The 17,370-nt window shown below is 36.8% G+C and overlaps 1 protein-coding gene across 2 annotated transcripts in view; it reads left to right on the forward strand.

The window, feature by feature from the left end:
* Nucleotides 1-17,370, forward strand: part of Atg13 (Autophagy-related 13) — a 144,752-nt gene that overhangs the window by 118,430 nt on the left and 8,952 nt on the right. For both annotated transcript variants that reach the window (XM_065231393.1, XM_065231394.1), the window contains exon 3: nt 4,688-4,883. In XM_065231393.1, coding sequence (XP_065087465.1) covers nt 4,688-4,883 — 196 coding nt within the window. The remainder of the gene's footprint in view (nt 1-4,687; nt 4,884-17,370) is intronic.

The raw sequence follows: 17,370 nt of genomic DNA on the forward strand, positions 1-17,370 counted from the left end.
GAAATATGCATGGACACTAGAGTGATGCAAAATTTGAAATTTTCGCTCCATAATACTTAAACGATTCCAAATCGGATCCTGACTAACCTCTCAAAATTTGAACCCATTTGGTGAGAAACTGAGATGGCACAAACCATTTGAAGTTTGTATGGGAATTACCATGGTAAAACCAAGATTTTTGTTCATGTCTATCTAATAATTCACCATATCGGTCTGCTTCAAAAACTTTCAACTGTACTTGTAGGAAATTTTCGCAGCTACAACTTTGCTGAAGACCACTTTTTGATTAAATGCAAGGATCGAAAGTTATCAATGGTTCAATGCGCTAATGTCTTATGATCATGCTCGATCAACTGCTCAGCAGGCAACATTGGTGTTTCTGGAGCGTTGAATAGGACACACAAATCATGGCTACTATGTCACACTGCAAAATACAGTGTTGCCGACAGAGCAGCTGCTTGATCATGTCATAAGTTTACCAATCTCTTGAATAATTAATAACTTTTTCCTGTCTCGTTTTACATAGAAACAATCTTCAGCAAAGTTGTAGCTGAGAAAATTTTCTATAGGAATGACTATCGAACTGTTTCGCAGCTCGATATGGAAAAAGACTAGAAGGCAATGAACAAAAAGTTGAGATTTCCCATAGTAATTTACATGTAAACTTCAAATGGCTTGTGCGACATCTGTTTCTAACCAAATGAGTTGTAACTTTGGGCTAATCAGGACCCGATTTGAAATCATTTAAGCACTGTTGAGCGAAAAAGTCAAATTTTGCATCAGTCTAATGGACACCCTAAGAACACCAAGACAAGGCAATTCTGAAAAGATTTTAATAAAAAATCTAAGAAACATTTCAATGGAATACTTATTAGTATGTATTCCATTGAAATTCAAATTTCAAGGTGGTTGATTTCTGGGGAAAATCCTGGTCAATTATGGTGTATAGGTATAGTGAAACTGGTCTACTAGTACAAGACCCTGTAGAAATTTGCACATTGTAGACAAAATACGCGTATCTGTTATGCATAACCAATTAAGATTGTGGAATTAAATGTAGGCAAGCTACTAATCCTTTTTTTTCTCAATTCCGACAATAGTTTGAACATTTTTTTGTATTTTGTGAAAAGTTCCAAATAAATCCTTAAGAGTTTTCCAAAGAAGATCTGTGCAGCATTTCAAGGAATGTATGGGACGTATACAAGGAAGGAACTTAGAGAATAACTCCATGGGAATTTCAGGAGAATTCTTTGGGGGAATCCTAAGTTATACTGCAAAAGTTACTTCGAATTTGAAAAGAACTGCAAAATGAATTCTAAGAGTGTAATCTACCTATCTTAGATAAACTTGATGGAAGTTCCTAACATATCCTGTGAAAAGTTCCAAGGGTATACAAATTATTGAAACATAGATTTTTTTTTTTAGGAAATCCTGGACTCAGAAAAAAACGAAAATCCAAGATTTGGCAAAAGTTCATTTATTTATTTATTGTATTTAGAAACGCTTAGATGATCCTGGATAATGAAAAAAAAAAATCGTCGAGATTCAGTAAAAATTTAACATTGGGAGCCGTAACCAAAATAACATATTCGTTATATTTAAAAAAAAAAAGGTGTTTTCAGGGCTGGTAGCACGTCACTTTTTAGTGACTTTGTCACTATTTTGAAGTCAGTCACTAAAAAGTCACTTTTTAAACCAAAAAGTCACTATTTCCCTAAAGATAGTCACTAAAGTCTCTTTTTCACAACTGAAATAGAGTGAAATGCAAAAATATCAACAACATTTTTAAATTGAGTACTTGGCACTAAGGAAGTTATAAAAGAATTCTGGGATGATGGAACTAAAGAGTTCAAAATAAATTCCGACAAGAATTCCAATGGAATCGGCTTTTGAGGGTTCAATCTAAAAGGAATTCTTGGAAGAGTTTCAAGGGTATTCTGAGATGGATTTTTGTTTTGAGAATTCTGAGAAAATACCATGGGAATTCTGAGGAGAATACGAATTGAATTTCCCATATAATTCAGGGGAGAAGCTCAAGATTATTCTAAGCAGAAATTTCTGATGTTAATTTCATGGAAATTCTAAGAAGAATTCAAGTAAATTTGAAATGGTTTTATGGGAAGAACCTTCACGGAATATAATCTACTTTAACTAATTATGATTTATTAATTAATAACGTCAAATATCAGACTTAAAGCGAAGTTATCATATCAAGAAGACTGGCAACTTTGCCATAATCGAAGCGACAGATACAATAGCGCTACGCTTGAGTGAAGGTGGAGCATAGAAAAATGAGCAAATACACAAACCTTTCTTCTGAGGATGTAATCTTTACTTTCAAATTCGTTGGAAGCATTTACCTTTGAGCGGCAGATAACGCGATTGTACGAGTCTCATAGCGTTCGAATGAGAAAATGGAAGAGTTGCCAGTCTTCGCTTAAAGTGAACATTTTATACGATAGGTGAGGAGATGAAAGTATAGAGTTGAGTACGGTAGTGTAAAAATTGTGTATAGAAAGTAGAAGTAGAAAGCAAGCAAAGGACATTTTTAGGAAGGTACGAATTAGGTATAGCAATCAGGTAGACGCTTACGTCAGATGGCGATTTGAGTGTGAAACAATTGATAGAACTGTTTCCGCACATTGGAGGTACATGAGCAAATCGGCGATCATCCCTTTTACCAGTGTGGCGGGGTGACATACCCCTCACTATCCCTCATCAACGGATAAGTTTGGTAAAAGGGATGCTCTACCCGATTCGTACCTTCCTCAAAATTGTATTAAGCTCGCCTTTTACTTTCACTATCAACTCTATACTTTATTAAAATGTCCACTTTAAATCTGATATTTGACGTTCAGCATCTCCAACTATGAAAATAATCTATTTCCAAGAATTTTGTCCATTGTTCTGCAAAGAGTTTCCAGAATGCAATATTATTTTTGTTAAGCTTGTTTTGGCAAGTTTAAGAGGAGTGGTATAATTCTAAAAAAGTTTTTGAGATCATTCTCAAAAAAATATATGAAATATTCTTAGCGAATTATCAAAGTTATATCAAAATTTTAAAGATGTCAATGGCAGAATCAAATTCAAGATCTTCGAAAAAAAATGCTTTCGTTTTAATGATCTATTTAACCCTATTTAAGCTGGTTTATCATGGTTTATTGGCTTATACATTAATTTTAACATATATCGCTCAATAAGAAACATTAAAAAAAAATTAAAGTCACTACTATTATATCGCATCAGCGCTACCAGCCCTGGTGTTTAAACACCTGGAAATTATAAGTTGTGTCCTGAAAATACCTGGAAAACTCATGGAATTCAGTTTAGCAAAATTAATGTTCTTATCTTCCACTGGTGGAAATTTCAGAGTGTTGTCTCTTAAATCAATGACCAAAAAACTGACGGCCCGGAAAATGTTGGTTCAACTTCTCTGATTTTTCCGAAATTCACATACTTTTAAAATCCATAGCTAAAGTAGTATTTTTTTTTTAGTTAAAAAGAATATATTATCTGAGCAGTACATAAAAAATATAAACTGAAAAATGTTTTCCATGAACATTTTCAAGGTTGAGGATAATTGCAATGAAAATCTTTCACTGGTGAATATTTCAGAGTGGTATATCTTACCGTTTTTGAGTATTTACCGAAAAACTAATGACCGGTTACGCGCCATTATAAGAAAAGCATAAAACAATCAAGAAAATGATAATTTTCATAGCTTTCCTATGACGGGCCGTTAGTTCTTCGGTCATATCACAAAAACGGTAAGAGACACCAATCTTAAATTTGAGGTCTTTCCTGCATCTTATTGGAATTCGAATGGATAGAAACCGCATATCACCCTCATGCTAAGGTTGTTTCAAAAGCAATCTCTTATAGTCAAACAATTCTCCACGCAAAGACGGTATTCCGCGATTCCATCTTGTGTCTCAAGATCTCTCGGTCTCGATCGCGTCCATCCCATCACATCACCATTGCGCTACCATGTAGCAGTGTGACACACAAAAACTTCCACTTCATAATGCCTCACACTAGCACGCGGCGACGAAGACACGGTCGTTTAAGCTGCGTGTATTTATTGTTGATTATTTTTATTTTTATTGCACATACCATCCATTCAGGCAGGCAGGCAGCCAGGCAGGGCGCCATCATCATCGCCTCGCATTCCTCTACAATATACCATAACAGTCTACTACTCGCTTCTACAACTACTGTGTTGTGATCTTGGGGGTAGTAGCCAGCCAGAAATGCATACGTTGCAAGTCGCGTGTGCCTGTATGGAAGGCGACGACTACGATGACGTTACGTTCGCGACCTAGAGTGTTGAGTTCTCGCTGCGGCTGCACTGCCTCAGGGCGTTGGAATGGCGAGATGGGGAATATCGATAAGGTCTCTCATACTCTCTCGTCTCACGAGCGGTGATCATGACATGAGAGAGTGTTGGATGGAAGAGAAGTGTTCTATACTAGCACTTTACTCCAACATTGCGTTTTGGGGCTGTGGGGATACACACCGTCAATGAAACTGGGTAGCAGTGAATACATACTAATGGGTAGTAGGTGTGTATTAGTCGTCTCTTGGTTGTGTCGACGTAGTAGTGGCAGCTCAAAGTACACGTCGTCGCCCTAGCCTAATACCCAATACTAATCGAACTTTTCTCTTTCTCGGCTTCATTCCGCAACAGGCGATGGTCACAAGCAGTTACGCGTCGGACAGTTGTGCACCCAAATTGGAACGCTAGCCATGGCAGTAGCCTACCGTACCAAGATGACTATTTCGCCCACGCAAACCGGACGGGACAATACGATCATGCTGAAGAGCGATCACTTCCTAAAGGATATCAGCCCCAAGCACATCCGGTACAATTTCAACAAGAAAAAGTGAGTATGAGTTGTCATTGTGAACGTCCTGCTACATCTTAGAACCGGGAGGAAGTTGGCGCCAAGTGGATACGGGTTGTCGAGGAACGGTAATGAGTTGGCAACAAATTGCTCATACAACGATTGTGATAAGAGGACTGTGTGTGATAAGGAAAGTGAATCAGGCTGGGTTTTTAAGTGGTAGTGAATTACAGAAAAAAAATGCAGGATCTCCAAAAGAGGATTGATTCGTAAAGCTGGGGCCGAATGGCGCCATCTGCTATAACGTCCCCGGAGGGATGGCATGAAAAAATATGAGCAATTTTTAAAATGTGAAGTGACATCTAAAAATAATGCAAAAACGAAGCTATTACCAGTGTCCTTATTTTTGCCGCCGACGCAAACGGCGGTGAATTGTGTGTGGGCCAAATATTTGCGGACAGTGCAGTGTATCTTCCTCGGCACGTTGTATGAATGATAGCTTCCTTCAGTTCGGAAACAATCGGATATGCGGGTTGAATCATAACTACACTACAGTGTGTATATTTTGATTGAACCGGGTGATAACGAGGCGCACTTAAAGGTCATCGTCAAAAGTGATTCTGTGATGAGAGGAACAAATTGGGAAAAGATTAACTCGCAAGTGTAAATGGCTAGATATATACGTGTGACTCAACCAAAAAATCGTTACAAAATTCCGCCACCCACAGTACGAAAGTGAATCGAACCGGATTGGGGGAAAAAGGCGAAAATTTTCAGCGGGGAGAAAAATTCAAATTCACCAGGCCGCATCCTCCTCCCTGGGTGCGTCCCTGTGGCGTGGCGAGGCCGCCACGTTGAGAGTGTGTGGGTAGGCACGGTACACGTAGCCATAAAAATAAAAGTCGTGCGAGTGTTGAAAATTGCCCGTTGCCGAAATACACGTCCGCATTTTGGGGCTCACAAAAATCGCACGGAAGGCCAATCGGTGGATAAGGATTGTGATGTGTGTTTAACAAAAAAAAAAGCAACAACAAAATAGTTCGGTGAATTGGTGAAGGCAGCTAGGTGGTTGTTTTTAACGAAATTGAATAATTTTTTTGATTGTGCTTTGCAGCTAAAATGCTGGTCATCAGATTGACGGGGAATGTCCCTTTGTCGCTGCTGATTTCAAGAAAAAAGAACGGACAATTACAGTCTACCGGTTGTGGTTCGTGTGAAGTGCATTAAAAGTCTTTTATGATTATGGCTATTGTAGTCCATAAAATTATGACGGTTGTGAAGAAAAATAATTTGAAGTGTGGCACTAGTGAGTGGAAATTTGCAAAGTTCGACCGAGTCCCAAACCTTTTACCGGAACCCCGCACGTATCGATTTATTGACACGAAGGGGAATTATTGGCAACAATATTGATGATGTGAATACAGAAATATTATCAATACCGATGTATTGACGTTAATATGTACGAAAATACGATTCACTTTTAAAATATACATTCAGTGTTGATGACAATCATTTTCCAGTCTTCAGCGATAGATCAATTATCTGTGTGAGTTTAAACTTTAACGTAATAACGGGCCATTGGTTAAAACTTCTTGCAAATTATCATCACTTTAACAAATATTTGCAAACGAATTTTTTTCCAAAATATCTTTGCCTGACAGTGGGAGTAGAACACCAGAACGGCACAGACAAACCGACATAATACTCGCAACTTATTCATCGAACACGCATTTAGCGGTCAATTTATTTTATATGGCTTTCTCAGTCGAGGGTAATCCAAACGGTCAGTTATGCATTGTTAGTAATACCGTCAACTGTAGCGCACATAGCTAATTCCCTTCCGTATGACACGTTTACATACTATCGCCATCTGTTGAGCGTACTGCGCGTCACAGTGTACTCAACAGATGGCGGTAGTGTCCTAGCGACGATTTTTCAAAATAAGAAATATTCAATGTGTTATGTCTGTTTGTCTGTGATAACGGGTTATTGGTTAAAAAAAAACTTTAAAAGTCAACTTCTGTTTTGGTTTATTCGTGATATGATGGATTAGTGAACAAACATTTTATGTGAAGGTTATTTGATCAAACCAAACACTAATTGCATTGCAATCCTAATTTCAGACAATTCGAAATCCATTAAATTTGAAAAAATGTATAGTTTTTTAAGCATGAGCACCATACTTAAGTATTCTGTGAAAAGAACACTTCCTTCTGATAGGCTGGTACAGTGAATCATTGAATGAAACTACCAGATTTTACCAATGGATCTCCAGTTTATAGCAATTGAAAATACTATTTGAGCCATACTACCTCTCAGTTTTTCATTTTGGCAAGTACTGAAGATACCATGTGAAGGACTTGTAAGGAACAGACTTAAAATAAAATGATAACTTAATAATGGAAGCGAAAAAGACGAACAAAACTACGATTTTGTAGAATCACGACACCGGTGTTTGTTCTTCTCTCAGAAAACCGCTCAAAATGTTCTCGCTTTGGCAACGAGATACCATGTATCATTAATATTTCCATATGCGACGGTATCATAAGACGATCTTGCCATGAACGAAGCTTTCCGGGAAGAAAGCATCACAAGTATGTAACCAGATTTATTACTTTTTTTTTGCCACAGTAGCTTGTTTGCCGAGGGGATTTCCATTTTTTTGATATTCCGTAGCTATCTGTGTGCTTTTTCATCCATGCCAATAAAACGAAAACCGGTCGCTGAAAAATATGACACAAATATCTGGTTTGTATTTCTTACGTTTGACTGACATCACTTTCTGGGAAAAATTCAAAAAGCGGTTAAATCAGTCAATGAGTTCAATTCATTCATTCCAAAACCGGAACATTTATCAGTGTACAATCTTAATAACTAACATCCCGTTGTTGGTTTTCAACAGCTTACTCCAGCCTAGCAATAGAGTGCATTATCACTTCAATTTAGCCAAGCTTGCAGTTAAAATTCCACCCAACTAGCTCATTCCGCTGATAGCAGACGGAAAGGTGATGTCAGCGCATTGACGAAGAAACTATGCTAACAAACTAATCGTCCTCTCCAGCGAGGTGAAGCAAGGTTAGTCCTCCACTCGGCAGGGCACTGCACTTGGGTGAAATAACTATTTTCTAATAATTCATGCATCACATGAGACATTCATGCTCACTGGGGCGATGTGAGTGCGGTTTGTATAATTATCTCTTAGCTTGGTGGAAATTGGTTGCGAAAGGCTGCTACAAGAAGTGATTAGAATTGAGTGTGTGTGGTGACACATGGCTGGTTGTCTTAAGTCGAGAAGGCCTCAACTATAGCCGTCATCGTCGTCGTCGTCGTCAATGGCGGTTGAGTAAGTTAAGTGGAAAAATGCCACTCTGGTCTGGCGATTATGAGATTATGTAATGCACGATTGCACACCCCAAGGGAAGTTGTGAAACATTTCCAACATGATTCGTTAATCTCTCTCGACGAAGCCCTATTGCAAGGTGATCCAAATAACCAAATCATTCAGGGCCAAAGAAAATTACCAAGTGTGAATCATCCACCACTATCAGTTTCAATCACCAAAGGGAGCTGTTGTCACACAGTTGCCACAGCAACGGTTTACTTTGACTTTACTATTTAGGTACGCACCCTCGACAACAACTGTGATGAGCAACGGTTTAGTGTGTACAATAAATATTCATGTAAACTAACGTCATCCGCCCTGCTGCGCACACATGCCTGCTCGAGCAAAGTACGAAATGCGTCAGAGTAGCCGCAGCATGTGGATTGTTCTGTGCACATTATGACCGGAAGCTGTCTTGAAATCTATTCCATATGTTCGATTATTGCTACTAGACTTACTACCTTATCGGAATGCATTTTTTTGTTTTCAAAAGAAACTGGCGCTTTGGAATTTTCCAGTATTTTTCATATCAGGTCGGATGGTCGTCAACAAGGTACAGGTAATGCCGGTTCAAGCCAGATAGCGTTTTATCAGCTTGTTTTTCTGAAAACATCGTCCGCTGATTATCGGTCATCTGTTAGCAAAACATCGATGGTAAAAATAGAAAATTGCATTCATCTAAAACAAGCACGCAATTGTTGTTATCACCCCTGTGGCTTTACGTAATCGCAATCTCCCCCAGCAGAGCATTTAAAAGTTTTTAATCAAACAGGCCGTTTGGCCGGCACACAATTATAACATTGTAAAAAGTAGGTTTTCAATTTCTCACCGCATCCTGTGATGCATAATGAAATATTCGTTTGTAGAACTAGTTCCAACACGCCTACTACGATGGCATCGACTAACTTTTACCAACTTTGTGGGCGTAAGTGAAACCAAGCTGTTTGCTATTTCAGGAAATTGTTATAAACTGCTTTTAGAATCAGTTGCAGTTCGAAATTAACTTTTCTTCATTCAACGGCAACATAATTTCGCTCTAGATTGAGCATCTGGTGATGGTACGCCAACGCCGACGCCCACTGCTCATTTGTCGCCGGTTGTATATGCCTACCTACTGCTACTACACATGAGAGCTGCTGTATGCAGAGTGTGCAGATTGACTCGCAATCGTGGGTTTTTAACCCACGCGCTCTGGACCATTGCTTGAGGGAGGAAAATAACATGATACATGTATTTGTCAACTAGAAGAAGTATATTTTTTCTACTGATGTTTTCAGAACGACAAAAAAAATTAAATTTAGAAAGCTTCACATACTTACAGCTAAACGAGAATAATATTTATTTAACTCTCTAAGTTCCAAATCAAAATCACATATTTTTTACTATTTGTGTTTTATGTTCCGCAATTTAACCAACATTCTGGTGAGTGGGTTGGTTTATTTCCTTTAAATTCCGTTATAATTGCTTGCTTCTCCTTTGACAGATACGCGTATTTCGTCTACTACTGCAGACTTCATCAGTGCCAAGTACTCAAAACCACTGAAGAATTTATCTTTTATCTACGAGTTATATACTAATCAATAAGTACTAAAAAATCAGCAGGTATCCACTGTCATGTCAAAAATTACCTAACCAGGTACCTAAATTCAGTCTCCAACAGGTAGATGCATGCTACGATGTGTTGTTTTAGGTAGCATGCTAAAGAGTCTCGAGTATCCGTTTCCTTGATCTCTATTAAGCAATGTTGATGGATTAGTCAAATTGTGCCCCTTTGTAACGATATTTTATGCAACCTTGGATTTAAATTCATAATGAAGTCCTTTATTCATATCTTTGTTAGCCTTTTTTACCTCTGCTATGTGTTCCTTAAACTTCGTTTCCAAAGTCCTTTTCGTTTGATCAATGTAGATTTTATTGCAATCTGGACAAGAGATTTTGTAGACTCCGGCTTTCCCTAAGACATTTATTGAATCTTTAGTTGATCCTAACAGTGACTTCAGCTGATTTGTCCTACTGCTGAATACTAAATCTAGGCTAAAACTTCTAAACTTTGAAATCAATCGTTTGGTAATGTTTTTGTCGAAATTCACCGCTACCCGTTTTAAACCCTCAATTACTGGTGTAAGAGTTGTCGAAATACGCCTAAAATGATCCCTTGTTCTTTTATCGATTACTGCTTGAATTGTTTTTTTCTTGATACCCATTAAGTCTAGCGATTTCAAAAATGTGAGCTATTTCCTGTATTTGCCTGTATCGCTAAGAGGAAGAGTTTGCATCCTGTCAACCATGTGGTGAAAAGTGGCCATTTTGTGTTGATGGGAATGGTTTGAAGAGCTTGGTATTACTCTATTTGTATTTGTTGTTTTCCTATAGATTTCGAATTTGAATGAAGACGTTTCCCTGATGATGAGAAGATCTAAGAAGGGGAGTTTGCCGTCTTTCTCTTCTTCGTGAGTAAATTTGATGTCCTTGTGAACGTTGCTTATGGCCTCCAAATTTTTTGATAAATCTTCCCTTTTGACAATGGATGTCATTCACGTACCTATACCAACATTTGGGCAACAAATTCCTATCCTCCAGAGTATTTTCTAGGTTAGCCATGAACAATTCACATAAAAATGGAGAAAGCGGATTGCCTTTAGTTTGTTTATAGAAATTTCCTCTGAAATAATTTTCCTCCATACAATGACGAGTAAGCTTGAGATATGACTGAACTTTGTTTTTCCAAGTAGAATCCTCACGTTGCTTCAGAAGCCAGTCCTCTAAAAGGTTGATGGCTTCCTTTACTGGTACACTCGGAAAAAGTGCTGTGGCATCTGAAACCATGACTTCATCTTCCCGAATCTCTCCTGATGCCTGAAGCTGACTTGCGAATTCCTGTGTGCTGTTAACTGAGCGAGTGGAAAAGGGTTTAGGCATGTTTTGAAATTCCTTTAACATTCTGATATTGTTATCTTGTTGAAAATGATATTAGATTCCCTTTTTTTGATGATGTCGTGTCACATGGTAACGGGTTCCAAGGGCTATCCATTTTTTAGTTTTTCAATTTTTATCGAATCCATAGACAAGTCGTTTTAGTATGACTAATTGATCTACTCCAGTTCATTTTTCAAAGAGCAGAGATTTAGTATTTTTTAGGAAATATCTGGCCCATCAATAAAAGATAATCTGTATAAATCTAGCTTGATCAGATATCTTTCAAATAGGAAAAAATCAGGAGCGAAAGATAGATTTTTTGTAATAGGCCATTAGGTCTAAGTCGTGATTATTACAACAGCAGCACTTTTCTTTAATCTTGACTTTTTTTCTGTATGCGGAATCTTCATAATGCTGATGTCTTAATTACATAGATAAATTTCTCAACTATAGAAACAACAACAACAATTAGTGTGATAATTCACTCGGAACTCTTTGCATTCCGTAAAATAAAATATAATCTTTAAATTCTCTCTGATAGTTCTTTCCATAGAGTCAAAAATAAGCTTGGATTCTCTCTGATATTGTTACCGTTAACCGTTAACTTTCCTTGAAGTTCTCTCATACACTAAACAGTAGAAAATGTTTCGTAAAATACAATCATTTCTTGCAAAAAACGCATGATTTCCTTGCATTGTCTTGCATCTTTTCGGAATCATAATCTTGCAAACATGACATAGAATCTTGCTTTTTTATGTTGGGTGCAGTGTTCGGAAAATCATGCTCAAATCTCGTTTATTGCGCCTCTCTGAGAGAACAAACTCACGTGTGAATATGGCAAGCAAAACTCATGCTTGAAATTATCATGCATATTCTCGCACTCACACTCACAACGCCAAAAAATCATTCTAGCTTAAAACTCAGAGAAACCGCTTAAAAGTTAATTGTTAACATGCTTATGCATGTTGTGTTGTTTTTCCATCCCCTGATACAAAAAAAACAATAGTTATAAAAATGAATGAAATTTTGGACGGCAAAACTCATAGGCGCATAAACACACACACTGGTTGGGTGTACACTCTGCGAAATGAACTATCGAGACTCAAAAGATTGTCTTCTTGTTTTTTCAAAAAAATTCTGCCGCCCGGATCCGAACCAAGAACGTTGATATCGATAGGCCCTTATTCAGATCACACGTCTGTCATCACATGATAAAGAGGAGAGGATTAAGGCATATAAGAAGCCCTTATGGTACGATATTCATTGATAAGGCAACTTTATGAAATCCATCCATATCGCTGAGCGTAGGTCACTGAACTTCGTCGAATAATTCTTATTAGAATTCTCTTATAATCTGCTTCAGAAATATCTTGAAATTCTACACAAAATTATCTTACAGCTCTCCTTCAAATTCTTCTGAAAATTCAAGACGCCTCCTCAGCATTTCCCTGTACCTTCCCGAGCGGGAAAAAATTACTTATTAATACCAAATTCAGGTATGAAAATAGCTGGCAACCTAAATATGGTATTAGTGAGGCTGACATAAGAGGTAAAATACCGAAAATAATGCCTCAAAAATATTATACGAATAACGAACTAATAAATAATTTAGTTATTACAATAACAAACGGATAGCAGACGCTTTTTTAGATGTCAGATACCACAGTTTGTTATTTTAAAGGTCTTCTAATACCAATTCAATAACTCTTTTAGGTGATATTGTCTAAAAACTGAAAGATCACATTTTGTTATTGTGGTATTCATTTGATTTTTTACAAAATATTTCGATAACTGAATAATATCAAAACAAGGTTTTATAACACAAGCATACCAAAATCTGGTATCATAACACATTAAGATATTCATTTGTTATCGATTAGGTATCGGTTCCTGCTCGGGTTATTGTCACGCGAATCTTGAGAAATTTTCCTCGGAATGCTCTGAGAAATGAAATTTCCTTGATACTCTCCTGATAATCTCCTTGGACAAAATCACAGTAATAAATGGGTTTTTAATTTTCACAACCCTGTTCCGTCATGACAAACAAATATTTGACATGCTTCAAATCTCCTCGTACATCGTACAGGCTAGGCAAAGAAGTGTGCGTTTGACTTGTACTGTCGCATTAATGGCCCTTCGCTCATTTTAAGCTTCTATTCAATTTTCATACTGCCGTACTCTAACGGAACTATCTACCTACCCTCTTCTAAGACCATTCTCTAGCTAATAAACTATCACACTAAAGCCTTTTCCAATGATAGTGACAGTGGTGTTTTTTTTAGAAATCGCGTGAGGTCTTTCATTGACAAATATGTACATTCACCAGCCCTGTACGCTCAATTATTCCCTTGGAACTTTCTTCAGAATTCTCCTGAAACTGTATTCAGAACTCACTTATAATTATCCTCATTTTTTAAATATTTATTGCATTCTACTGCTTCAATAATACCTACTACAAAAATATTCTTGAAACTTTCCTCTGTTCGTAGTTATCCTTGGAATTCCTCTTTTCTGAACTGCTTTTTGAACAGTTGGCGTCGCCCTAACCTCAATCTACCTGTTAAACAACTCTCAAAACGTAAACAAACAAAACAATGTTGGTTCCAATGGATACAAATCAGTGAAACTAGAAGACCTTTTGAAACTGAATTGAATGTAAGCATGACCCTAAATAACATTTTCAAATTGGTTGAACAGATAAAAAGTGAGGTTATGCAACGCCACTGCTTTTGAAAATACCTCAGAAATCCTCTTGAATAATCCCAATAATTTGATGAAATTTTTCACAGAATTCTTTTGAAACTATAGTCTAGTATAAAAACTAAATTTTCTTACTGTTCCTAGAATTTCTGTTTGATTATCATCAGACCTTTCAAGGGACCTCCCTTAGCTCAGTTGGTAAAGGCTCAGCTACAAAGCAAATAGATTATTTTCGTTTTTTTATTAATTCTGCTAGGAACTCCCTGAAGGCTTCTTCCATAAATCCATTTTAAATTTATTTGAATTCTCTATAGAATTTCCATGCAATTGACTTCAGAAATTTCATAAATTTCTGCTTGGACTTCTACCCTGCATTCAATTGGAAATTCAATTCGTATTCCTCTTAGAATTCCCATAGTATTTCCTCAGAATTCTCAAAACAAAAATCCATCGCAGAATAACTTTGAAAATCTTCTCAGAATTCCTTTGAAATTGAACCCTCAAAATTCGATTCCATTGGAATTCTTCTCGGAATTTATTTCAAACTCTTAAGAATACTCTTGGAAGTATCTTCAGAAATCACCCAGAATTATTTTAAAACAATCCGCTGAGACCATCTTTGTTCTTATTAGAATTGAACCTAGAATCCTCATCCAATAATTCTTCTCAGAACTCTCGTTAAAATTCACTCTCAATTATATTGGAATTATTTTCAAAATTGTTTCGGAGTTGAATTTTGCGTAATAATTTAAACAATAATCAAAAGCGACGCTTGTATGTGTTAAGCCAAGTTTGACTATGTAGGTAAACCTGGCTTAAGATTAAAGCGGAGATGAAGAAATCGGTCCTCAGAGCACTTAATTTTACATGAGACTTTCGTAGTCTGTACTTTGGTATTCTTCTCTGATATGTCTTGGTGGCATCCCTAGAATCATTTAAAATTCTCTTAAATTTACTTTGAATTTTTTAAAGAACCTAATCATCCTTGAAAGATTTTTGAAAATCTATCACAGACAAATGACACCTGTGGAAAGTTTCCAAGGTTTACCATTTATTTTCTGGGAAAGGAAGTATATTTTCCCCGATTTTTAATCGAAATTGAAGGCACTTCCCAATAGTTTTCCTGGTGTTCTAAAGTTTCACGGTTCACTGGTAACTCTGGATAAAATCATCAATTTTTTAACAGATATGTATACTTTGTTAAAACTACTGTAGACTTTCTTAGTGCCAAGTATATTTTTTTTTTTTGAAATTGCACTCTATTTTAGTTGTGAAAAAGTGACTTTAGTGATTATTTTTGACTGGCTAAAAAGTGACCTGCTACCAGCCCTGCAAACTCCCCCGTTGGAGAGGGATGGTGAGGGGTATCTCCCCCCGCCACCACTGGCAAAAAGAGATGATCACCGACACACTCATGTACCGACGATGTCAATTGTATCAATTCTATACTTTCATCTCCTCATCTATCGTATAAAAATTACCACTCTAGTATGTTATTTGAAATTAGCATCTTCAACTATGTAAATCGTTGACTTCACGCAGAAGTAATATAAAACAAATAGTTAAAGCTTATATACGAGTTATTTCAATCATAAACGAGTGACTGCAACTTTTCGTGACTGAAGTTTGCCAATCGAGTTGTCTTGAGTTAATTTGAAGATAATCCACGTTAATTGTAGGTCGAATTCTAAGTAGAATTCCAAAAAAATCGGAGCAAGATACTATGAAAGGTCTTCTTCTTCTTCTTATTCTTCGAATTTAAAGCTTATTGCATATCGCATATTAGCTTATTGCGTGCTCTCAACTTAGTGTTCAAGATGCACTTCCACAGTTATTAATTGAGCGCTTTCGATGCCTGTACCATGTTTGCCTTGGTATAATTGTGTGACAAGTCCTATCATACTACTATGCCGAGGGAAGTCGAGAAATTTTCCATCCCGAAAAATTCCTAGACCGGACCGGGAATCGAACCCACCCACCTTCAGCATGGTCATTCATGTGTTATTACTTCATGCGTGAATTTAACGATTTACATAGTCGGAGATGCCTAACGTCAAGCATCAGATTTAAAGTGGAGATTTTATACCATAGGTGAGGAAATTAAATTAAAGAGTTGATAGTTACGTGAAAATTGTATATACAAAGTAGAAAACGATCAAAGGGTAATTTTGAGGAAGGTACGAATCGGGTAAATAGTTGTTTACGTCAGATGTGAGTGAAACAATCGATAAAACTGTTTCCGCACATCGGAGGTACGTGAGCAAATCGGCGATCATCCCTTCTGCCAGTGGTGGCAGGGGAAAACACCCCTCACCATCCGTCATTAACGGATGAGCTTGGTAAAGGAGATGCTCTACCCGATTCGTACGTTTCTCAAAATTGTCCTTTGTTCGCTTTCACACTGCCGTACTATAACGGAACTATCAACTTTTTACTTTCATCTCCTCATCTATCGTATAAAATGTCCACTTTAATTCTGATATTTGATGTTAAATATTTCCTGCTACGAAAATAATCTATTTCCAAAAATTTTGTTGATTGTTCTGCAAAGAATTTCAAGAATCCAATATTATTTTTGTAAAAACTTATTTTCCTCTAAGTTTAAGAGAAGAGGAGTTATTTTAAAAAAGTTCATGAGATCATTCTGAAGTAATTCTGTGAAAAGTTCTTAGCGAATTATCAAAATTTTAAAGATTTCGAACGCAGAATCAAATTCAAGATCATAAAAAAAAATGAAAATTACTATTTGCCAGTCATCATGTATAACGTAAGCAAAAGTAAATTATTCAAATCACTTCAAATGCTCTTCACAGGAGATTCCGTTGTGAGATTCGATTAAATTAGAGGAATTTATGAAATTTGATTTTAAGTTCCAGTGGCTGGTGGCGGGGGGAGACACCCCTCACCATCCCTCTCCAAAGGAGGAGTTTGGTAAAGAGAGATGAAAAAACCGATTTGTACCTTCCTTAAAAGTTGTTCTAGCTCGCTATTCTAATATCTATATGCAATCTTCACACTGCCGTACTCTAACGGAACTATCAATTCTATGCTTTCATCTACTCCATCTATCGTATAAAAATTACCACTACAGTCTGTTATTTGAAATTAGCATCTTCAACTATATTAATTACTTGTTTGATTTATGGACTTCTCGAAATTTCAGTCATAGTTTCCTGTATTGCTTGACAAATATTTAGAATTGCTTTTATTACAACATTCGAGTGACATTTTTATTTGCCGATAATTTTTTTTAAACAAAAATAAAAAATAAAATATAGGGGAAATGGTTGTAATGTTGGCCCAAATGCCCCTCATTTGGGCCCATACATAAATTCAGCAATTGACTACATTTTCAATAGCTACCAAATATACCCATTAGTACCGTCCCAATGACGTTGATGGGCCCAACATTAGAGCCAAATATTTTTCAATTTGAGTAAAATACACGGCACTGAAACTCGGTCTATGTGTATTTTTTTTTTATTTGATTGCATTAATCCAAACAACCGTTACATTATTTGAGCATTT

This window comes from Ochlerotatus camptorhynchus, unplaced genomic scaffold (assembly GCF_037179485.1).
Source record: "Ochlerotatus camptorhynchus isolate MF236.1 unplaced genomic scaffold, CSIRO-AGI_Acam_v1.1 ptg000353l, whole genome shotgun sequence".
NCBI lineage: Eukaryota > Metazoa > Arthropoda > Insecta > Diptera > Culicidae > Ochlerotatus > Ochlerotatus camptorhynchus.